At 40.5% G+C, this 25,042-nt stretch overlaps 1 protein-coding gene across 6 annotated transcripts in view; it reads left to right on the top strand.

Annotated features, from left to right (window-relative positions):
* SULF1 (sulfatase 1) overlaps positions 1-25,042 on the top strand; it is a 192,105-nt gene that overhangs the window by 88,623 nt on the left and 78,440 nt on the right. For all 6 annotated transcript variants that reach the window (XR_003309603.2, XR_003309602.2, XM_023222412.1 and 3 more), the window contains 3 exons: positions 9,559-9,631; positions 9,936-10,167; positions 22,024-22,263. Coding sequence is in view for 4 of the 6 variants with exons in the window: in XM_023222412.1 (XP_023078180.1) it covers positions 9,996-10,167; positions 22,024-22,263 (412 nt within the window). In the remaining 2 variants the exon portion in view is untranslated. The remainder of the gene's footprint in view (positions 1-9,558; positions 9,632-9,935; positions 10,168-22,023; positions 22,264-25,042) is intronic.

The raw sequence follows: 25,042 nt of genomic DNA on the forward strand, positions 1-25,042 counted from the left end.
TTTCTAAAAAAAAGAAAAGAAAAGAAAAGAAATTGGCCAGACGCGGTGGCTCACGCCTATAATCCCAGCACTTTGGGAGGCCCAGGTGGGTGGATCACCAGAGGTCAGGAGTTCAAGACCAGCCTGGCCAACATAGTGAAACCCCCCTCTCTACTAAAAATACAAAAATTAGCTGGGTGTGGTGGTGCACACCTGTAATCCCAGCTACTCAGGAGGCTGAGACAGGAGAATTGCTTGAACCTGGAGGCAGAAGTTGCAGTGAGCCTGGATCGCACCACTGCACTCCAGCCCAGGCAACAGAACAAGACTCGGTCTCAAAAAAAAGGAAAAAAATAGAAATTGATAAATATCTTTATGTCTAGTGATTTGAAGATAGGAAGGTGAATTTGATTGAATAAGAATATCATAGATTACACTAGTGTCAATGATAACCGACAGGCAATTTTTATTCATTATATGCTTTATTGCTAAGATTAATACAGTAAATTAATTTTCCTAGATGGGCATACTAGTTACTGAGTTTAGTCTACTGTGATATTTTCCAAGACTGCACACCTGAATTTCACTAGAAATTTAAGTAGAGTTGCTCTTTTTACTTGATAATTGTAAAGCTGTGCTTGTTAGTCATTGAGAGAGGAGTCCAGAGCTGAAGGGGACCCAATATCTGAAGATAGCTCAGGGATTTAGGTACATAGTGAAGATGATTTTGTTATTTAAAGACGGAGAATTATGTATTTAACCATTAGGACAAACAATCTCAAAACACTATTTCCCAGTACAACTTGTGAAGGACGATTTTTAGAAATATTAATACATAAACTAATCTGAATTTTAAAGTTTCCTTGAAAATGTCTCCAAGCAAAGACATTGGCTTTAATAGGATGTTTGATTTTTTTTTTTTTTTTTTTTTTTTGAGACGGAGTCTCACTCTGTCGCCCAGGCTGGAGTGCAGTGGCATGATCTCAGCTCACTGCAAACTCCGCCTCCCAGGTTCAAGCAATTCTCCTGCCTAAGCCTCCCGTGCAACTGGGACTACAGGTGCCAGACACCACACACAGCTGGTTTTTGTATTTTTAGTAGAGACGGGGTTTCACCATGTTGTTCAGGCTGGTCTCGAACTCCCGACCTTAGGTGATCTGCCCGCCTCAGCCTGCCAAAGTGCTGGGATTATAGGCGTGAGCCACCACGCCCGGCTTAGATGTTTGATTTTTTTAAGGTTCTCCTGTAAGTAATACACTTTGAAAAAAATACAGCTAATCTCTATAATTTGCCTTGAGCTAGGAAAGAGAATTGTCTTTTGAAATGCGATTGCCTCCTTCACAGTGTTTCCCAGAGCTTTCTTTCCTGGTCCTCTCTCTGCTTGTTTCCCCATTCTGCTGTGTTTAACACCTAGAAGAAGTTAGAGAGCATTATATTAGCAGTGAACTTGATGGCATAGAAAGTAGGCCAGTGGACGGTCGCGGTGGCTCACACCTGTAATCCCAGCACTTTGGGAGGCCAGGACAGGCAGATCACTTGAGGTCAGGAGTTCGAGACCAGCCTGCCAACATGGTGAAACCCCATCTCTATTAAAAATATAAAAATTAGCCAGGTGTGGTGGTGCATACCTGTAATCTCAGCCACTCAGGAGGTTGAGACAAGAGAATCACTTGAACCTGGGAGGTGGAGGTGGCAGTGAGCCAAGATCATGCCACTGCACTGCAGCCTGGGCAACAGGTGAGACTCCATCTCAAAAAGGAAGTATGCCAGTGGGATTCTCTTGACCGCAGCTTCATTTATGTAGTAAAGTCAGGTGTTTCTCTTCCTACATACGACTGCGAGATAGTATTTCGAGAAATGATTTTCAGACAGTATATTTGTGTTTCGAAACCGTTTCTCATAGTATGAGATAGTGTTTCCAGAAATGCTTTCGAAACATAAATATACCATCTAATTGTCTTTTTAAAAATATTTACTTCAACTTAAACGTATCTCGAGAATTGTGGAACTTTAAAAAATTTGCATTGTGCCAGATTATGTTCATCAGGAAAGCAGACTAAAATGAAACATGTATAAAAAATCCCCGAATCTGTCGAAAGTATATTTTTAGTACCTAAGAATGATTGAACTTTATACTGTGAGAAAGATTGTTTCTTCGTTACTTGAGATATGTGTCTGTGTGTGGGTACGTATATTTACACACATATCTTAAGTATGTGTGTGGGCATACACACGTGTATGTGTGTATGTGTGGTCTGTGTGTGTGTAGAGAAAGAGAAAGACATGGGGTACTAACATAATGTTTGTGGCATAGACATTAGTGCTCAGCAAACACTTTGGTCTGCTAAATTTTCGAATGCCTTTGCAGTTGAGTGGGGCCACATGACTAATCACATCCAATGAAATGTTAGAAGTGAACTGGGTCACTTCCAGGTTGAAGCCCTGAAAAGCTCCTGCAAAATTCTTGAGCTTATTTTTCCCTTGCTTCTTGGTCTACTTATTGCAGCAACAGGAGAACACTGCCCCCGTCAGTGTGCATCCATGCATGGCTGGGCAGAGCAGAGCTCTCTGCCATCCTGTGTGTGACTTGCAGTACGAGTGACAAATATGCTTTTATCATATTTGGAATTTCTTTGTTATTGCAACAAACTACTTCTGCTGACTAATGCAGTATCTCAAGGTACTTCAGTACAAATAAGCTATAAATGTATAAAACCAAAGGCCAATTTAATGAAATTTAATGTAATAAATCATATATTTTAAGACCTAGCTAAGATGCCCAGGATCACATTCTAGTTCTTTTTAACAATATTGCTGTCCTTCCACCAAACCCACTTTATTTTTTTTATCAACTTTTATTTTAAGTCCAGAGATATATGTACAGGATGTGCAGGTTTGTTACATAGGTAAATGTGTGTCATGGTGGCTTGCTGCACATGTTATCCCTTTATCTAGGTGTTAAGCCCAGCATCCATTAGCTATTCTTCCTGATGCTCTCCCTCCCCCAACCCTAAAGACCCCCCAACAGGCCCCAGCGTATGCTGTTCCCCCACATGTGTCCATGTGTTCTCATCATTCACCTCCCACCTATAAGTAAGAACATGTGCTGTTTGGTTTTCTGTTCCTGTGTTAGTTTGCTGAGGATAATGGCTTCCAAGTTCATCCATGTCCCTGCAAAGGACATGATCTCATTCTTTTTTATGGCTGCATAGTATTTCATATAAATCCACTTTAACTGAAGTTTCCATTGCCTCTTCTTTTGGAAATCCAGTTGTCTCTTTGTTCTCATTCTCTTGGATCTCACTGCCACTGTTGAAACCATTGACCATTTGGACCACAATTGGTCACCAATGACCATTATTAGTCCCTTTAGACACTTTGTAACATATGCTTCAGGAATATTGAGTTCTTCTGGTGGTTTTCATAATACCTAGATCAGTTTGTTTTCCTTTGTCCTGTTTATTTCATCCGAAAGAAGCTGGACAAATTTTAATTTGGACTTTATGCATTCTCTAAAATGCCCTTCAGAAACTTGTTTTTATATGATTTTAGTTCCTCCTTATATGAGGCAGAGTCTCAAAGGTACATTTCTCGTTTCATCCTTCTCACTCTTCAACTCTCACATAATCTTTCTCAATCTTCAACTCCATCTATTTTCTTCCTCCCCGAGAAGACAGAGAGAAAAACCTAGAAAACTTAAGTTTATTTATTTCTATGTTTTGTAAAGCAACCGATTATTTAAAAAATTCAATATATACATGAATTCAGCCAAAAAATAAAACCTGTCCCTCTCCCTCCCCATACACCAGGGATAAACAACACTCACCACTGTGTGAATAGATGACTTTTGAAGATTCCTTCCAATTTCAAGATTCACAGTGTTGGGTGGGAGGAGGAGAGGAGAAAGGAAGATCTCATCATTTAGTCAAATACTTCCCCACAGGTACTCCAGGTCACAGGCATACACTTTTCAGCCGTCATTGTTTGTTGGAAGAGGATTTATTATTCGAGGAGAGTAAAAGTGTTACTACACCAGGAGGGGATGATTGTCTATCTTCTTTGCTTGGAGTTGTAATAAATTAGACCAGGAAACAGGCTTTCTGGAGATTAACAGTAGGTGAACTTTGCCAGCTATGGGGTTGTTAAAAGAAGAAATTAATTTCTTCGCGGATTCACGTATACTATAAAGAAGATAGCACATCCTGAAGGCTTACTCTAAAGAAAAGAAGTAATCTCTGGGAGACTCAAAAGCCAAAATTAATGGGAAAGGGCCATGTTAACTGATCCTAAGAAATATGTGTAGACAGTAATGTGGGATGGGAGGATGAGATGTGGGTACCAGCTTCTTGCTGTCGTAATTCTACTTTGCTTGCCTCTGACAATAATCTAAGTGTGTTCTGGCTAAATTCAGCTTCACATAACTGCATAATCTCCCCTGCCCCTGCTGTTTCAACTGGTTATGGTGTCCCTTTTTTCTCTGGCCTAACTATAAAGTGTCATTGCTTTGTACTAGAAATAATTCTTTTGCCCCATGATAGAGAGGTTTTTTTCTGTGGCAAGTGGGTTGTTCTGACCCTGTCCCTTGTATACTTTAGCTGTGTGGGCATTCATTTGTAAAATTTTTTGTTATCCTTGGGGAATAAAAAAACACAGAATTTTATCACTCATCAACAACTTTTATCTGAGACCAGGCATTTAGAACTGAGGACAGTTTCAAGGCTTTAAGGAAAAAAAGTAAATGAGAAGCTTGTGACTAGGGCCAGACCTAGAGCCTTCAATGTGAGAGTCTGGGCTTAACTATAGAACAAGGTACACTGTAAGTCAGCAATTCTCAAACCCTTTGGTTGGGCTCAGTATCCCTTTATATAATGAAAATTTATTGAAGGCTCTTGCCCCAACAGTTTTTATGTGGATTAAAAATTATTAATACTTAGAAGTGAAAACTGATAAAATTTTAAAATATTTGATTCTTTTGAGAATAATAAATCTATTATATGTCAACCTAAATGACATATTTTATTTTAAAAAGCTATATTTTCCAAACAAAAAAATTGTGAATAAATTATGAATTCATTTTACATTTTTGCAAATGTCTTTAATGTTTATCTGAAAAGAAGAAAGTCAAATTCTTATTTCTGCTTCTACATTCAATCTGTCAAAATACATTGTTCTGGCTGAAGTACAGTAATAAAATCCAGACTGACATGAATAAGTAGTTGGAAAGGTAGAAGCATTTTAATAGCTTTTTCAGATACTTGTGGATATTCTTTGATACTACAACAAAACTTGGCAAGTGATAATTCATTAAAGGTTAGTTGTGTTAAGAAATCTGAAACCATATCAATGAACTTTTCATTCTGTTACAATAGAATCCAGTGGTCATCTTGTACTTTGAATGAATATTTTAGTCATATAAGATTTTATAGCACCGTGATCATTTGGGAAATTTGGTTCACTGAACTATGCAAATATTCTAAATGTTGACTCATTTCATTTTACCATATCAAAAAATAACATTTGTTAACATCACTATCATTGTCATCAGAAAAAGTTTTACTTATTGGAAGTCTGCCAAGTGGAGTATACAAGTTTTCCAAAATTCTAATTTTAGCTTGAAAGGTAGATTTCTATCATTGGTAACAAACACTGTCAATTGTTTCCCTTGAAATGATAGGCTTATTTCATTCATTATTTGGGAAAATGTCTGCCAAATATCCAAGTCCAAAAAATTCTTTTAAGTAAAAGTAATGTTTCATTTTTTTGTTTAAAGCCACTTTAGCTTGCAGCTCAGCCACCCTCATGCCTTTCCTCAAGACAGCCATCATACTCCCCCAGCCAACAAGGGACTTTGAGTGAACCTCCTGTCTCAGAAAACAGAACAGTGAAAAGAAAACATGTGCACTCAAGGTCAAGGTTTAATAAAATTACTGATTTTACTGCCTCATCTTAAGTGAAGCTGGGTTTTTTTGTTGTTTTTGTTTGTTTGTTTTTACTATACGTGAAGCTTTTATCATTCATGTTAAGACAAAAGCAGAAAGTGGTTCTTCCTACCATTGCTCTTACACCATCTGTAGAAATGTCAGCACATTGAAGAAAGCAAATAATGTGTCAGTATTCTTATCAAAATAGTTCTGACCTCATGAACCTCCCAAAAGGGTCACAGGGTCCCCCAAAAGTCCCAAACTATACTTTGTTGATGTAGACAAAAGCAGGGTGCTTTCGACGTATTGGCCACCGTCCCCTCTAGAGACCTAGCACCAAACTGCCCAGCCAAAGGGGGCATTGGGGAAGACAGAGGTCCCCTTAAACCTTTGGGAGCAACAGGGCTTGAGTTTAGATTGGGGTATTGTGGGATAAACATATGTGACCTAAACTTCCTATCCAGTTGGCTGGACATCTTTCCAGTCTTTTTTTGTTTTTCTTTTTCTGTTACGTGTGACTTGAAACATGTAATGCCACTTTTATAATTTGGCTTGACCACACTTAACAAAGTCCTGTAAACTTTCCACACCAATTGGCCATAACTACAACTGCCGTTGTCATTTTATGGCTTGGAGTCAAAGCAGCTTATATCCTGGTCGTGATCGGTGAAGAATAAAACACTATTCTTCAAACTCACTTTGTATGTGTGAGAAAAACCTTTCTACATTTCTTTCATTTTCTACTCTTTCTCAAGACCAATTGCTAGTCTCTAAGGACTCCTGTTGTCCACCACAAAGTATCCAATTCAAACATTGCATCCTTGTCTCTTCTGTCAAGCTCTGCATTTTGTATGTCAGGATTTTTTTCCCTTCTTTACTTCTTTTCCTTCTGGAGCTGGAAACCAGGGAGTAAGAGGATGACAGGCTTTGAAAGGTCATTTTCGAATAAAGAATTGTCTGTGTGCAGTGTTTCTAGAATGGCATGTTTTGTGTGTTTTAGTGAAGGAAGATGAGATAAAAGAGAGAGAGGACTCTTGCTGGCCAGACCAGGTGAAAAATTCAATTTTCTTGACCACTTAATGTATATACTTGTAGGTACGAATTCCCTGAATTGAATGGTGGTGGTGGTGGTGGGGGAGGCTGACCAAAGGGTCCAAAGTTCTAGTGAGACAGGAGGAATAAACTTTCAAGATCTGTTGCTCAGCAAGGTGACCACAGTTAATAACAATGAATTAATCGTATGTTTCAAAAATGCTAACAGAGTAGATTCTTCAATGTTCTCACTACAAAAAAAAATGATAAGCATGTAAGGAGGTAGACCGTTAATTAGCTTGATATAATCATTCCCCAAAGTACGCATTTATCAAAACATCAAATTGAGCCCCGTAAATATATATAATTATCATTTGTCAATAAAAAATAAAAATTTTAGTTAAAAAAATAAGATAACCTGTGGCAGAAAATAATGTAGATCTTTTCTGCACTTTTCATTCACCAGAAGGGAAGTTCGCTTCGTAGGAAAAAACCACTCTGTCTTTTCCATATTAGGAAATGATTTTTGATGTAGTTTACACAAAGGTATCATTAAAGCTAATTTGCTTTTTCCTAAAGGAAGAAGTAAAGTAAGTAAGATAAAGAAAAGAATAACTGGCAGTGTTGACTGGGTTCCAGCAAAGGTTATCAGCATCTGAATTGTCAAGAACTTCCAGTTTCTGGTGTTGCTGATTATTTGAACTCAAATGCCACTGTTTGTCTAATGCAGTGAGCCTGAAATTGTTCCTCCTGGGTTGCTACTGTCAGCAGACGTTGGTTTACACTATAGTGGGTGCACAAAGGCCCTCTTCACAAACTCTCCCTTCACACACCCCTGCAGGCTTTGAGAGGTGAGCAAAGTATTACTACTTAAAGAACCAACCTCTTAAGAAATTTCTGTATTTAACTATTTAGCCTGACCCATGCTTTGTAGAACAAGCCATTGTTTGTCATTTTATTCCTTTAGTTTTCCTGTCCCTTCGTGCCTGTATCAAGTTTCTCACGATTTAAAACAAATGCACAGAAGTCAAACAGTCAGTGCAGAATAATTGCAGGCTTTCAGTGTTTGGCATGCACAGCAATCACTGTGGAATCACCCTGAGTTATTAAGAAGAAAGCACCAAATCCTACATTAGTGACTTCTACAGAGCTCCATCATCAATTGGAGCTGGCTTGTGTGTTGCAGATAATGTAGTCAGGACTGCCTGGCTGCAGACACTAGAGTTTTGTTTAAAAACCTATTTCTTCTTGTCTCTTTCTCTCTCTTGCAGTATAATTACAGGCTGCAGAGTGAAAAGCATTAGAACGGTTTACAAAACAGCTCATAAAGTTTAAAATATGTGTGTGTTTGTGTAAAACAAAATAATGTATATGGTATCCAGTCTTTCTTCTTTCACTACCCCTTGTCACCCTCCAGAATTAAGGGCATGAAGTTGAGAGATGGAGCTCTTTCCTCCTGCTATGCGATGCTTACACTTAATTAGTTATGCCTACTTATCCAATGCCAGTTTATTGTTGCAGGTCAAAATACAGATTCTCAGGTGTATGGGGACCGAGTGACTGATGAAACAGACTGCTATCTAATTAATTTTAGGGCAGCCTAAATTCCCATAAAGATGTTCCCCCATGACATATGAGAGAAAGATTTTATTTTTTTAATGAGCCCTTTGCTATCTTTCCAAGAGAAAAGCTTTCAGCAGGTTAGTGTTCCAAAGTGAGAGGGGCATTTTTCCAACCCTTTCAAAAGCCTCCTTCTGTGCAGCTTTGCAAAGATTTTGCAGCTCGCCCTTCTGGATTTTATTTATTTATTTTTTAATGTGGAAGGGTAGCCACTAACTCCAGCCTCAGGGCCAATCAATCGTTTTGCTTTGCAGGTTTAAGATCTGCAGCAAAGCAAAACCCCTGTGCTCTCTGTGCCTTACCGGTCTCGCCAGCAGTAAGCCTGGTGATTGACAATCAAAAGGGTGTTCTGTCCACTTAGGTGCCGGCACAAGCTGAGGACAGAGGAACCAACCTTGCACGGAGGAAGCACCTTTTCCTTCTGGTGATTGATTGATGGGGGACAGTGAGGAGGTTTTCAGAGGCTGGACAAAATTGTCCCAGTCACTTAGTATGAAGTCTTTGTCAGCAGAAAAGACTCTCCTGGGTAGTGAATGATATAATGCAGCTGACAAATGACAGGTGTGGAGTGTGTTTCGTTCTGCTTGCTAGGTACTCAGTATCACACGCAGGTGAGTCAGCGCTCCCCAACACGCCCCTTGCGCCATCTGCTTCCCACATGCAAACACTCGTTCCCAATGCTCTGTTGTTTCCCTGGCACTGCTGGCTCTTCCTAATCGATCGTCAGCTCTGTTGGGGATGTGAAAAGTACTGTCAGAGTGTGAGCAGGGCGATACCTTACCACCCTTTTATGGAGCTGATTATGAAATGAAGATAGCATTTGAGTCATTTGTTAGCAGTTCTGAAAGTTGTTTCCTTCTGTTCCTCCCTTTTGGAGCACAGAAGAAAAAATATATATAATATATACACATATAATATGCTGTTGCAAGAGACTACTTCAGATCGAAAATCTGTTTTTAAAATCGTTGACTGATATTTCCTTTGTATTTTTTTCTCCTCCTTCCAGGACCCTATCTGCAGATGTTCTGAATACCTCTGAGAATAGAAATTGATTATTCAACCAGGATACCTAATTCAAGGTATTAGCTCTTGTCAGAAAGCTTTTACATTTGAGCTCTGTGTTGGAAATTCTATTTTGGCAATGAATTGAAATAGGAAAAGTTGGAATGAGAATAAAGGACAAAAGTGAATTTGCAAAATAATCAAGTGCTTAAAAAACTACCCAGCGCTTGTGAGGGTTTGCTATTTCTGACTCATGTACAACCCTGTCTCTGCCAGCTTATGTGCCAATACTGACTTATTTGTAGCCCTTTTTCTGCAACTGTGCTTGGAGTTTGGATTTCATTTTAGTCTCACCGTCTCCGTTTTTCTCTGACTGCCCAGAACTCCAGAAATCAGGAGACGGAGACATTTTGTCAGTTTTGCAACATTGGACCAAATACAATGAAGTATTCTTGCTGTGCTCTGGTTTTGGCTGTCCTGGGCACAGAATTGCTGGGAAGCCTCTGTTCGACTGTCAGATCCCCGAGGTTCAGAGGACGGATACAGCAGGAACGAAAAAACATTCGACCCAACATTATTCTTGTGCTTACCGATGATCAAGATGTGGAGCTGGGTGAGACACTGGACTCTTCACTTGTTAGTCTCTTTTGTTCAGATGCTTTATCGAGTCACAGGATTATCAGTAGACATTCTGAGGTTTTGCACTTAATTATTGCACCTTAACCAACACCCTAGTTTATGCAATGAACTTGTATTGATCATAAGGCAATTGGTTTGTGTCTCAGCATTACTTTTCTGATGTTATGCTTTTGAAATGGTCGGGGAAGGGGCCTGAGGGAGTAGGACGATGGAGGAAGAGGGTCAGCACTGAAGACTGTAGAAGTAAAGGATTGAAAACCCTCTGTTAAGAAATTGTAAAAATACTTGGGCAAAGTTGTTTCACAGAGTATGAGGATGTGACTGTAATTCTATGCAATGGATATGAATATAGACTGATACTAAAGGAACTTTCAGTGGTTATTATTATTAGAATGGATTACTTATTCACAGTTTGTCATAGTAATCATTAGGTAATTGAAAGTTGCAGTGTTCTATATGTCTTTGGGTAGAGAATTCACTTACTACTATCTTAGAATGATGCTTTTTTAATTAGCTTGCCTAGGCTAATTGTAGAGCACCCAGAAAGCTTGCCAAAATCTAGTGATTCTAACTTACCTTCTGTATCATCTGATTGGGTTTCTTCTCTTCTCACTGTCTTCAATGGTCCAGCCCTAGGGTCTTGTTCATAAGCCGAGGGCCAATTCTTCTAGCGCACCTAGTGCGAGGCAGATAGAAAGCTTGCCCCTACAAGATGTCACTACCACTCCTCAGTTCCTTTCCTGAACTCAAATTCATTGCTCTCAGGCATCACCCAGCTGTGCTTAGCCGTCACATTCAACCTGACTGCGAGTCGAATCTTCTAGCAGAGCATGCTGGGCTTCTTTACAGAGCTCCTGCAGCTCAGGTTCTTGAGGATAAAACTCTCCATGCTGGCACTTGGTCTCCATGGAAGCGGACTTTGGTTTCCCACTTGAAACCTAACAGTGGGACCCCAGTAAAGTTAATTCCTTGGGTTCAGCTGGAAGCAAATGCGCTAAAAAGCCAGCAGAGGTCATTATTGTTGAAATTGATTTGCAGAGTCAACCCACCCTTTTTTTTTTTTTTTTTTTTTTTTGACAAGGGTATTGATTTTCAGGTGACAGGCCAAAATGAAAGGTGTCACAAGTACATGAGTATGTATTTAGGACATATGATGTTAGTATGTATGTAAGTGATGGTTTAAATGTTTTCATTCACTTACAGAGCAAGTTATTTTAGCTTTTTCAGAGCCTTGTGGGTCCATTTCAAGTTAGTTTAGTACCTATTATGTTAATTGCACAGTCTCTGCATGAGGATTGCAATGTTAAACATATCCTTGCCCTCTGTTTGACCTCACACCTGAACTCACCTTCCTTAACATCTCACCCATTCTTCACTTTTGTTACAGCTGAGATCTCTGGATCTTCTCATCTCTCCCAGTTTTTCCCTCACCGGTTTGTCACCTGGCCTGCCTGCCTCCTCTAGTCTTGGCCTTTCTTGCCCACCCTTCCCTCCACTGCCAGAGTTATCTTTCAAGTATCCATCTGATCAGATCACTTTTCTGCTTAAGTCCCTTCTGCCGTTTCCCTTTGCCACGAGATTAAGCCCCTCTCCTCTGTGGGCAAATGAGTTCTGAGCCATGCGGCCCCTACCTGTCACCAAGGCTGTTTCCCTTTCCCCCACTTTCACTCTGTACCTCATAAACACAATTGCCGTCTCCCCAAAGGTGTCTGGTGGCTTCACCCCCATTGCCTCTATCCATGCCTTTGCGCATCTCGTCCCTTCTGCCTTTTCCTCGTTCTCCACCTGGAGAAACCCTACCTGTTCTTCATAACCCAGTTCATGTCATGGGCTTAGTGTTCCCAAACCAAAACCACCCTCCCCTCCAGCAGCATTGATGAAACTTTCCTTTGCACCCCAAGAACATGACTCCAGCATGGTGCACATTCCACCATGCCCCTCCATGCCTGTCCCTTCCACTTGACCAAGATCAACCAGAGAGCAAGGGTGTGTTTTATGCTGCACTCCTCATGCACTCCTAGTGCCTGGGAATATAGTGGGCACTAAACTAACTTGAAATGGACCCATAAGGCTCTAAACAAGCTAAAATTCCCCAAAATAAATATTAAGCATTCATCACGATCTACCTCTTCAATATACAGCACTGTCTTTAAAATATATTAAGAAATTGCTCATAACTTTATTTTTTAACAGAATTCACATTTTCAGCCTTGTCCTATAGTTCATTTATTCATCCAGTAAATATTTTCTGAGCAGTTACCAAGTATTGCCTTGTGCTGAAGGCATGCGAATATCATGGTGAAGGGTTGTAGACCAGGCTTGGTCCAGTCCACTCAGAGGTTTCCTACATATTTGCTTTTAACTCCTTCCTTGATTTTCTAGCCAGATAACATGCTAAGAACTAGCTCATTGGCTGGGCGTGGTGGCTCACGCCTATAATCCCAGCACTTTGGGAGGCCAAGGCGGGCGAATCACCTGAGGTCAGGAGTTCAAGACCAGCCTGGCCAACATGGTGAAACCCTGTCTGTACTAAAAATACAAAAATTAGCCAGGCGTGGTGGTGGGCACCTGTAATCCCAGCTACTCAGGAGGCTGGGGCAGGAGAATCGCCTGACCCGGTGAGGCAGAGGTTGCAGTGAGCCGAGATCACACCATTGCACTCCAGCCTGGGAGACAGAGTGAGACTCCGTCTCAAAAAAAAAAAAAAAAAAAAAAAGAACTAGCTTATTTAACCCTCACAACAACTCTAGGAAGTAGTTACTATTCTCTCTTTGATTTATGTATGAGAAAAATGAGGCTTAGAGAAGTCATGTAGCTTGTGATGAGCAAGTAAATGGTGAAACCCAGACCTGTATTAGATCTGAGTCTCCACAGCTGTGCATTTAACCACTATCCCTTCTGTTAATCAGCCATCTACAAATAGTTATTCAGTGCCTCCTGAAAGCAATCTGCAAATGCATAATAATATTCTAGGTTTGGGGAGAGAGGGAACAGAAGCAAAAGATGGGCCACTGGCAAAACAAAATGACTAGGAAGTGGAGTGACCTGTGGGTTGGAGGTCCGGAGAAGACCTCCTTTCCTGGCAGAAAAGTCATGCTCTTCATAGTGGTGCCCGCTCGATGGAGACTTTTCCTTATTTTTCTATAATATGCTCATAATCCTTCTAGAACATTATTGCCCTAGATTTGGGGTGTTTGTTGTTTTGTTCTTGTTTTTTACCATCTTAACCATTTTTAGGTGTACCGTTCAGTACTGTTAAGCACATTTATATTGGCGTGCAACCCATCTCCAGAACTCTCTTCATCTTGCAAAAGTAAAACCCTATGCCCATCAAATAGCAACTCCCCTTTCTCTCTCCCTCAATCCCGGCAGCTATCATTCTACTTTCTGTCTCTGTGAATTTGACTACTCTATGTACCTCATGTGGGTGAAATCGTACAGCATTTATCTTTTTATGACTGGCTTATTTTACTTACCTTCATGTCCTCAAGGCTCATCTATGTTGTAACATGTGTCAGAGTGTCCTTCCTTTTTAATGCTGAATAACATTTCATTGTATATATGTACCACTTTTTTTTACCGATTCATCCACTGTTGGAAATTTGAGTTGCTTCCTCCTTTTCCCTGTTGGGGATAATGCTGCTGTGAACATGGGTGTACAAAGAGCTCTTCAAGACCTTCCTTTTAGTCATTTTGGAGCTACACCCAGAAGTGGAATTGCTGGATCATAGGATACTTTTATTTTTATTATTTTGAGGAACCACCTTACTGTTCTCCATAGCAACTCACCATGTTACGTTCCCTCCAACTGAGCACAAGTGTCATAATTTTTCCACATCCATGCCCACACTTGTTATTTTCTGGTTTTGTTTTTAATAGAAGCCATCATGATGGGCATGAAGTATCTCACTGTCGCTTTGATATGGTTAGGTTTTGTTTTGTTTTTTACTCCAGTGCAATTGTCTTTGCCAAGTGCTTTAATAAATCTTCACCTAATGCAAACCTTTTTGCACCTGTAATGCTGTAGGCAATTTTGGCTACTGTGCCTCCAAAAAGAAAATAACAGACTTAGAAAAGACTTAGAAGAACAATTATGAAAATTCTAATAGAATACTTTTCTCATTGGGAAAGCATAAAACAATCTTATCTGTTTGTCTAGAAAGATGAAGGCTGAGAAGGGCTATAATCAAAGTTTATAAAATCAAGCCAGGGAGGAAAGCATTAGTTCATCATGAGCAGGAGCCCTTCCCTTCGCTTTCAGGACAAATAAACTATTACTCTGTAAAGGGAGTAAGATACATAAGGAATTCATTAATAAAAGTGCTAGAACCTTGCATGTGGATAACACTTTATCTTTTTCCAAAGAACATTTTGTTCACATTATTGTGAATGAATACTGCCATCTCACTTGAGTTGGGTGGGCAGGACAAAGATCATCATCCCAGGAGGAAACAGCCTGTGGAAAGATGAAATGACTTAACCATCGTCCTCTTACTTCTGAATTTGCTTTTCCCACAACTTAGGAAGTTGTTCAGGTTGTGCCTATACCCGTAAGTACTTCAGGGTTTTAGGCTAGAATAATGAGTGGAAGATTTACAATTTTTAAGCTCAGTAAACACGCATGGAAGTGATCAACATGAAGTTCGGGATAATGGCTACCACTGGGGAAAAAGTGATGACCAAGAGCATCAGCACATTCACATTCTATTTCAAAACTGAAAAAATATATATCTGAAGGAATATAATCATGTTAAGTTTTGTTAAAGCTAGGAGATGTATATGTATTCTGTTAAACCCTACACTTGAAATATTTTATAAATCAGAAGGGAGAAAATAAAAAGTGTTTGAGGGACTCCTGTAACTTTCTGAGACTAGCGTCAAAGAGATTGGGCTCTAAATTTTTCCCAAAAGGCCCTTGGTGCCACTCTGAGAAACAAAATATTGAGCAGATTATACCACTGATCTGACTCAATATGGCATTTCTTACATTCCTAGGAAATTGGCCTGACGGGAACATCTCAGTAACACTCACCGGATGTTTCTCTTAGATCATATGTAGAGGGAAGCTATGAGTACATGGAGATACTTTGTTTCTTTAAAGCAGAAGCCAGAACACAAGGTATTCAGACCAGAGCTAGCCCACAGATGTGTGTTGTTTGATGAGCATACTTTTCAGAATGAAGCCAATATTTAAAAATCATATTTTAAAATATATATGACATATTAAAAAATCAGATTCTGACACTTCTTGAAAATTCAAAAGAATGAAGGCTTGCATTCCTATGAAGCAGTCATCACTCAGATGTTTGAAATGGAGCTGCAGCTGCTCTCGGACACTGGGATCCCCCACTACTGTGCTGTCCCTCGATACTTACACCAAGGTACAGGTGCCATTCATCATTGACCATACTGCTGTTTTTCTTATAGTCAGGACAAGCTCTATAAACCATGTCTCTATCAAAGGTAAAACAATGAAAAGACACAAAAGCCCTCTGACTTTTCTTATACCTGGCTGCCTTCGCTTGCCTACCTTATCTGTGTAGCCCTGTAGGCATGTTAATTTCTTCCATTCCTGTAAGTAGCTTTTAATGGCCTTGTCCTCTTTTGGAGGGGCCAGGAGGAAATAATGAGTCTTAGTGACCTGGAAACATTCCAGACTAATTTATTATCTTCTCTTTTTTCCCTTATTCTCCCAACTGGCTTTTCCCCCTTTGGTTTTAGCTAAAAAACATTTTTTTTTCTTCCTTGCCGATTCCACAGTTTGGGTAGAAAAAAAATACCATTTAATTTTGTTATTTTTTTAGATGCTTATGCTTTTTGAATTAGAATATTCAACAGATCATACAGACATTTTCATATAGGAAATGTCACTGTTTCATGTTTCATACCTTACTATGAAAATAACTGTCAGCATGCGAAATGGCAGGGAAGTAGCTAATACAAACGACTTAAATATTTAAAGCATTAGCCTTTCTTCATCCTGAAAGAATGATATTGACAAACACCGCTCCACAATCAGTAAGAGCTGGGTTTGCTTGTTGTTGTCACTCATTGAACTGTGAATGCTGTAATCCACATGGAAGTATCTCTCTAGGAAGCCAGGTATAAATGAATCCCACATGTCTGGGACTTCCGTAAGTGATAATGACAATATTTACTATTGAATTTCTGGTTCTGTAAGTTTCTCTGGACATGACAAACAGGTTTGATGAAAATTTTAATGTTTAATAATACAAAATACTGCATACTCAAATGCTAAGATATATGTATCGGGAAACGTAAAGCTTTGCTTTAAAGTTTAAACATGTCAATAAAGTAATTCGGGATCTTTGTGTGATTTTAGCAAAGTCATCCAAATTAAGGGGACATTTTCTCCCATCCTTTTTCAAACAAATGATTTTTATATGAAATCATTCTGTATGAAATGATTTTGGGAATCAAGCAGTTGGAGTATATAGAGTGATTTAAATTCCTCACTATGGTTGTCTAGCCACAACCTATCACATACTCCATCCAAAGCACTACTCCTGGAGCCTTGATTGTTAACTGCGCCAACATTGCAAACATGGTGGATCTTAATGGATTCCTGAAGGGTGACGCTTTTCCCACTCCCAGCCACCACTGACCTCTTCAGCATCCCGGTCCACAGCCGATGGCTGTCACAGCACTCCCCATCCTGCAGGAGCAATGGCAGATGTTCTCAGTCCCAACCTGGAACTGGGGCACTGGGACAGTGTATCTTGGCAGTCCTGGGACTCGCCTGTGGCCTGGACCTTGCCTCTCATCAAGCCAGCCCAGTCAGCAGTGCATACACACCAGCTACACAGTCATAGTCAGGCTGCTTCAGAGCATTTGTGTCTGGCTCCCACCTCACGGGACAACTTAAAATAACAATGAAGTTGGGCTTTTTGCTTGGGCTGTGGAGTCAGTGTGTGTATAAAGGGGAAGAATTGATATTTGTATTTGAAAAGCAGTATCAACATTTTAGGTCTTACAGCATAGAAAAGGTAGTTGACCTCTGTTCTGTCCTCCAGCTTTTGGACCTCAGATGTAGATTACAGAAAAGAAGATGGAAGAGGCAGGAGAAAATTTAATGTGATGGGGTTGGGGTGAGCACACAGGGCAACCACAGCCACGTCGGCACACTCCTTGCAGGAAGTGCTTTGATGGCATCTTGCCGCTTGCTCAGTAACAACCTTGTAAACTAGTTGGAGTGGGGAGTGCTATTAGAAGCTCCATCTTACAGATGAGAAACGCAAACCAAAAGAGGATAAATGACTTGCTCAAGCTAATCTGTGGCAAAATCCAAATGTTTTCCACATGTTCAAGTCTAGGGCTCTTTCCCTTCTCATTTTTATCCTCCTCACCACTGCCTTGTGAATCTGGTTATGAGTGTTCAGCTTCACAATTCATATCATTCCTATGAAATAATTGTTCTAATAACTGAGAATCAACACCGTTTGCATTTCAGGCACCAAAGGCCTGAAACCTACAGAAGTGAAGAGCTTCAGCTTAAAACAAAACTGAGCCCTTCCACCTATTGGATAGACATTGTCCTGTCCACTGCTCTCAACAGCTGTGAATAAATATGAGTTTTATTACAGAATCATTTTTGGTTAGGTTTGCCAATAAAAAATCAATGGCACAATCACAGTGGGAATATATACAGAGTAAGGCAGTGTTATTGACTGACATTAATCATTGCACAGCCATAAAAAGGTGCTCGATGCCTTCCTTACTGATACACACTAACACAGTGGAGTGAAGAGATTCAGATTCCTGCACACCGTCATCTGTCTCTACCCAGAGAATCCACAGAGATCAGAGGCAACAATTAACGCCAAAGTGGCAGTCAGCAGCTAAAGACAGACAGATGCACAGCCCACTCATGCCTCATCTGTGCCTGAGCCACTGAGACCATTTCAGCCCTGAGGGGAGGGGAGGAGACAGGTATTAATGTCAGTCAGTCTGTCCTCTAAGAGGCGAGAAGAATCGAAAGATGAGACTTCAGAAAGAGAGACCTATTGTGACTGCAAGTAGACATCAATTCTGTTTCGCATCTTGAAAATGTCAGTGTCACAGCCAACACTCAGCCTAGATTGAGCTCAAGAGCATGGCCTCTGGGCAGACTGCCTGCATTCACTTCTGGATTCTGCCACTGAGGGTCTCTGTGGCCCTAGGCACAGCATGATTTAGCCTTCTGCTTCTCTGTTTCATTATCTGTGATATAGGAATAATAGCTACCAGCACCCACCACAAAGGATTATTGTCTGAATCAAATGAATTGCTCGTGTGAAACACTTAGAGAAGAACCTCGCTGAGAGTAAGTAGAAAATCAATGTTTCTTTTTCCTGTCTACAATATATCCTACAATCTTGGCAGTAATCTAAGCCACCTAGATCACTCAAAATGAGGTACTCACTACAGTCTCTTCCAGCTCTAGGCTTCCCTGATTCTGTGTCCAACCTAGAATACTTCTCCAGGTGAGATTCACTGAGAGGCAGCTTCAGCTTCACCCAGGGTTAGTTAGAAACACAAATTCTCAGGCCCCAGCCTGGACTTACTAAACCAGTATCTTGGGGTAGGTATAGGATTCTGGGGCTTACTATGCCCTTCAGGTGATTTTTTAAAGTTGGGCAAGCATTGTCTCAGAATCTCTTTACTGAGAACCTTCAAACCAGATTCCCACTTTTTGTTTTGCTTTTATGAGACAGAGTCTCACTCTGTCTCCCAGGCTGGAGTGTGGTAGCACGATCTTGGCTCACTGCAACCTCCACCTCCCGGGTTCAAGCAATTCTCCTACCTCAGCCTCCCAAGTAGCTGGGTCTACAGGTACCCACCACCACGCCCAGCTGATTTTTATATTTTTAGTAGAGACAGGGTTTCACCATGTTGGCCAGGCTGGTCTTGAATTCCTCGCCTCAGGTGATTCACCCAACTTGGCCTCCCAAAGTGCTGGGATTACAGGCATGAGCCACCGAGCCTGGCCCAAGATTCCCACCTTCAAGGACCCCAGTGGATGGAACTGTACCGTTAACAGTGCCTATGGGGATCCAGTGTTGTCTTGGTTCCCTTGACTGTGACTGGTGGGAACCAGGGCATTTGAAGGGATTGTTGGGACCCCTGCACAATCAGCTCAGTTAAGAAAAGGGTGATAGTGAGAATGAGAGGAGAATCCTGGCTGGGGCACTTCCCACAGTGATGAATTGGGATAAGTTTTAGCCCCTGTTTTCATATTATTTTGACTTTAAATCAGATTTCTATCTCTGTCCCATATTTGTAGTCTAAATGAGTCTGTAAACTAGAAATTGCAGTGCTGCCATTGAGAACCTTGGATGATGGCCTCAGCTGCATTTTTCATTTATTTGAATTCAGCTAAGGCTCATAAAGGAAACTGGGAGCTTGTTCTTTGAAATAGACTACTGGACAATGGAAAGCCATCAACAGTGTTTGCTGGCTTCCCAAAATTCAAGATACTCAGTAACTAACAACTGCAGAAATCTAAAGGGGAGCAACGAGACATGACAGACATCTTCAGAGTCACCTTTCACTCTCTTTCCACTTCTATGTCTCCGTTCGTCTGCTCATCTCCAGGATATTCCCCCTGTGTGATCAACCAACACAAATATAAAATGCAACTTTTCTAAAATGGGGTTTTTAAATCTCCTATAAGGCATATTCCTTTTTAGTTACTTCTTCACCATCAGTGAAACTATTGGTTTCCAGTTTTCTTCTCATGGTAAAAACTTCAAGGTGTTAGCCAACTCCCAGCCTTCTCATGCATTACCACATCACTTGGGTCTGCTTCTTAGGGTTGCTCTGTGTCAAAGGCATAGTCATCCGAGTTCTTCTCTCCTCAGGGCTACACGGCTTCAGCGACCTCATCTGTACCCTTCGCAGACCAACAGTGCTGTGCCCTCCTCAATCCACACACGACCACTGCAACAGCAATGCCTCTGAAGGCAATTGCAATCCATTGCAATCTGCAATCCACTGCAGCAGCAACATCTTTCAAAGACTTTTTTCTTAACATGCCATTCATGACTTTGACACAGAACATAACTCTACCTTCATTTTTTCTATTCTATCACATCCAGTATCTCTGCCCAGCCTTCAAGCTATTTGCCAAATCTGCTTTCCACATTTCATGAAGAGAATTCTCCATATTCCTCTTCATGCCAGGAAATCAATGTGTTGTTCTCATCACTCTACTTGTTTCTTCCCACCTCTAGAGCATCACACTTGTCACTCGCCACAATCCCCCAATGATATATTTCACCCATCCGACATTTACTTCCTCCTTTTTTTCCATCTGTCCTCAACTCTCATTTCAGAACTCCTATTAAGCCTTCAATCCAAGATCCCTCTGTTTTTATATGCCCTGCTACTGCTGTATTCACATTGTTACATGTGCATTGCTTTGCAAATATCCCCAAGTGATCTTTCTATGTAGGTTCTCTTCTAGAGAGTTTATTACTGAAGACCAGAAGCAGAAAATTTCCCATTTCTTTTGTTTATGCTATACTTGGGAGATCAGCCCAGAATGCTGAGGTTGATAGAATGTTTTGCATGAAGTAGGCACTCACGACATGTTATTCACTGACTACAAAAGGTTACTTGATCCTCTGAAGACAACCAGAAGAGAAAGAACAGTTAGGATTGCTCCTAGCTGAGGCATATTTTAGGGAGCTCTAATGAGACCCAATTAGAAACCTTCTTCCTGTTCTCATATGCGTCATGTGAACGGTAAAAGCTGGTATATGAAGACACGGGACTAACTGTGGATTTTGGACTATTACATGCTTCTCTTCTGCCCTGAATGCTTGCCTGGTTTGCATTACGATTTCCTTCCTTGCTGGAAAACATAGACTTTCTTCCTTTCTTTGGAAGAAGTGGGACCTGTTGGAAATCTGAGGCTCCAAGATTCAAATGCATTGGGCTTGGCTGTAGTACTCTGTAGTGCACTTCTTGACGAGTCCTGAAAAGACTATTGAATTCTGGCCTGTGCTTTTCTGCAGTGTTTGGATGTGTTTCAGCTGCAGTGTTTGGCTGGATAGAGTAATCGAAATAGTTTTTTTTTTTTCCTTCCTCAGCAATCTTATGTTACCATTTCATCCTTAAAGTTAAAATGGAATATTTTACAGTCATGCAAATACTTTTGAGTGCAATCGAATTATAGCTCTTTCACAAGCAAACAGCCTATCCTTAAAAATTGTTCATAAATAGATCAAAATATAAATTGATATTGCTATCCTAATAGAAAAAACTGGCAAACATTTGGTGAGCTTGCTAGAGGATACCAACTTGCATTGAAGATTTTTTTAATTATTATTAAACACTGGCATTTTGATGGGACTTAATAGTGAAGAAAATTTTTTTCTCTTTTCTTTCATATGATTAAAATGCTCTAATAATAATCTACACTAGTAATCTAGTAGCAATGTCACTAGTAGATTGAATTTGTGCTGGGCTGGGAGTTTTGATGCTCTGTATTTCAGGCTGTTGTTCTCTGGTAATCTTCAATGGGATGCTGGCCTTTGAATCTGCTCCATATCTAAAATTCTAGCTTCAATTATCAGATTAGCCTGCATTTTTTTTCTTTATGATTACAAAGGGGAGAAGTATGTTTATTATTCTGCAAAATACTTGAGATGGTAGGACCTCAAATGCTTAATTTCGTTGTAGAAATGAGAGCTGATCAAATTATAGACTCCTTCAAGCTAAGAAAGAAAATGAATAAGTCAGGGAAACAGAGGCACTGAAGGGCACGATAGAAATGAGCATTCATGTGCTGCACTTTGCTAAACAACGCTGGCACTGTGCCTTTCAGGGTCCCTGCAAGTCATGAACAAAACAAGAAAGATTATGGAACATGGTGGGGCCACCTTCATCAATGCCTTTGTGACTACACCCATGTGCTGCCCATCAAGGTCCTCCATGCTCACCGGGAAGTATGTGCACAATCACAATGTCTACACCAACAATGAGAACTGCTCTTCACCCTCGTGGCAGGCCATGCATGAGCCTCGGACTTTTGCTGTATATCTTAACAACACTGGCTACAGAACAGGTAAGAGATGACATTTCTAGCCTGTGAACCTCTCATAATATGTCTTAGACTCAGGAAGAAGTGTTGTGTAATGAAACGCATGAAGCTCCAACAAATACCTAAAGGATCAAGTGTTTTTAAACTGCTTGACATCTACCCTAGGGTCTGGGACACAGTAAATGATCAAAATTATTTATTATTTATTAATTAACAAATAACTGATGGGTAAACCAATCTTGTGTACCTTATTGATTCATGTATTTGTTCATTCATACTTAATAGGATTTGGAAAGTTTCTTTAGCTTGTGGTCGTTTTTAGGTCTCAAATGTTCACTTCTACCTTCCAGGAAAGGAGGGCATTCTAATTGCTACACCTCCTATTATTGTTTAACCTACACAGGGCAAGAAGAGGTTTTTTTTTTTTATTGGTTTTTTGAAAATTGGGGACTTCTTTCAAGAGGAGTAGTGAACATCATGCCAGTCTTTCTGAGACAAAAGCAAAGTTCCTTCTGATAATGTTAGCCCCAAAGCCCTATACTCCCAGCATGTAGATGATGTCCTTGGGTTTTTGTAGCATTTCTTCATAAAAGGACACAATGTTGTTCATAGAAGGGCTACAGTGCAGACATGGGTTGTTGCTTGTTTTTATTTTTCCAGAATCACCTGGGTTATTCATAAGAATCAGATATGTTATTATTAAAGCTTGTCCAAACGACTTTCAGGGCTACAGTTTCTCTATTTTGAAGATTTAAAAGTAAAGGAATTCAGATAAATATTCTCCTGCATCTCTTTTACAAGTGAAATTCATTTTTTCCCACTGGACTCAGGAAATATATGGACATTTGCTTCTTTGCAGAGCGCCCTGTTGGCACTTAATACTTGTTATTTATGGATGAAAATATTGATCATGCATGTGATAGCACTGTCACTGGCAGACAGCTCAACATCTCGACTCAAAGAAGCAGCTCATCCTGTGCATCTCAAGGGTGTTTTCTTATGCTGAGGAAAGAAACTAGGTTACAGAGAGGTTACAGAGAGTGCCTTATCTGAGTGTGTTTTCTCACATTAGTGATTTAAATTTATAGCACCTTTAGTCTGAGGACTCTAAAGCAATTTGCAAATCCATCAAGCATCCCTGTAGAGTTCATAGACGGCAGATGTACTTGGCTCTGTTTTATAACTGAGGTGGAGCTTTCCAACATTGTGTGACCAGCTCAGAAACAGAATCAGAGGCAGTTCCCTAATACCTGGTTCCTGATTTTTAACCATCAAATTGTGTTTTGTTTATGGGAAGTGTTGCGTGAAATCAGTGCCTTTCACCTCCCAGGTTCCCTGTAACGTAATCCCTAGTAGCAAACTTGCAACTGGAACGATTGGGACTCTCACATATCCAGAGTGATGTGGATGACATTTGTCATAAGAAATAGAGATTGAGGGTGAGACAGGGCCCTGCCAGGACTTAGAGCAGTCAACTAGGGTTTACTAATTTGTTTCAGGGCTAAATTAGGAAGGGCAAGAAACAAGGGAATTCGATTTTGCCATTATCTCACCTAATTCCTAGGGCAATCTTGAAAGAAAGGAATTCCCCATGTTACTAATGAAAAAACCGGAACTCAGAAAGGCTAATTGTCTATGGTCATGAGCTAGTCAGTGATGGAATGAACCCAGGACATCTGACTCCAAAGTCTTTCTTCTGTTCATTGTCTTATTTATTTATGTAATGATTCTATCCTGCCTCATTCCCAAATGCCTTCCAGAGATACAGACGTTAGAGGCTATAGACCCAAAAGGACCCTGGCAAACAGAAGCAAAGAGTAGAACTAGTTAAAGTCAAGGTGAAGATTGCTGTACAAACTGCTTGCTGTAGGGAAAGGTGGAATATTTAGAACTCAGCATCCAGATAGTAAGAGCAAAAATGGAAACACCATCCATTGTAAAGTTCACCGAGTCACCGGGATAAAAACAATTCAGTTGCCTGTAAACATAATGTTTCCTGGTACCTGCTTCGGTTATACTGTGCTGTATCCACCCTAAGAGGGATTGAGAGAGTTTAACTAAAACTCAAAAGATAATTTAGTTCCATTTCCTTATTTTTAGAGGATCAAATTTACACCCACAAGAATAAAGTGACCGAAGTGGCAGATCTGACTGACGTTCTAATGGGAAGAGCGGGCACCAGGACCTTAGTCCTCAGGGCTCTCTCCAGTGTGCTGATCAAACCTCAAGAATCGGGTCTGGGATGAAACTGTGTACACACCAGAAGGCTTACGTGTTACCTCAACGGGCTGTCACTTTTTTTGTGCAGCCCAAGGAGTTTGTTTCAGTCGATGTCTTCTCCAGGGAGAATAGATTTGCTCCTGGAAGCTAAGTCTGATTCTAAACCTTTACCCCAGGGTTTAGACACTTAGGTAATAATACAATTTATAGTGAGTCATCCTCCAAAATAAAAGGAATTATTTAAGGGAAATAAAGACTTTTCCAAAACCTTGGTTAAGAGTAGAAAAAGGGGCCGGGTGAGGTGGCTCACGCCTGTAATCCCAGCACTTTGGGAGGCCGAGGCGGGCAGATCACAAGGTCAGGAGATCAAGACCATCCTGGCTATCACAGTGAAACCCCATCTACTAAAAATACAAAAAATTAGCCAGGCGTGGTGGCAGGCGCCTGTGGTCCCAGCTACTCGGGAGGCTGAGGCAGGAGAATAGCGTGAACCTGGGAGGCAGAGCTTGCAGTGAGCCAAGATTGCACCACTGTACTCCAGCCTGGGCAACAGAGTGAGATTCTGTCTCAAAAAAAAAAAAAA

Source organism: Piliocolobus tephrosceles, chromosome 7, assembly GCF_002776525.5.
Source record: "Piliocolobus tephrosceles isolate RC106 chromosome 7, ASM277652v3, whole genome shotgun sequence".
In the NCBI taxonomy this organism is placed as follows: domain Eukaryota; kingdom Metazoa; phylum Chordata; class Mammalia; order Primates; family Cercopithecidae; genus Piliocolobus; species Piliocolobus tephrosceles.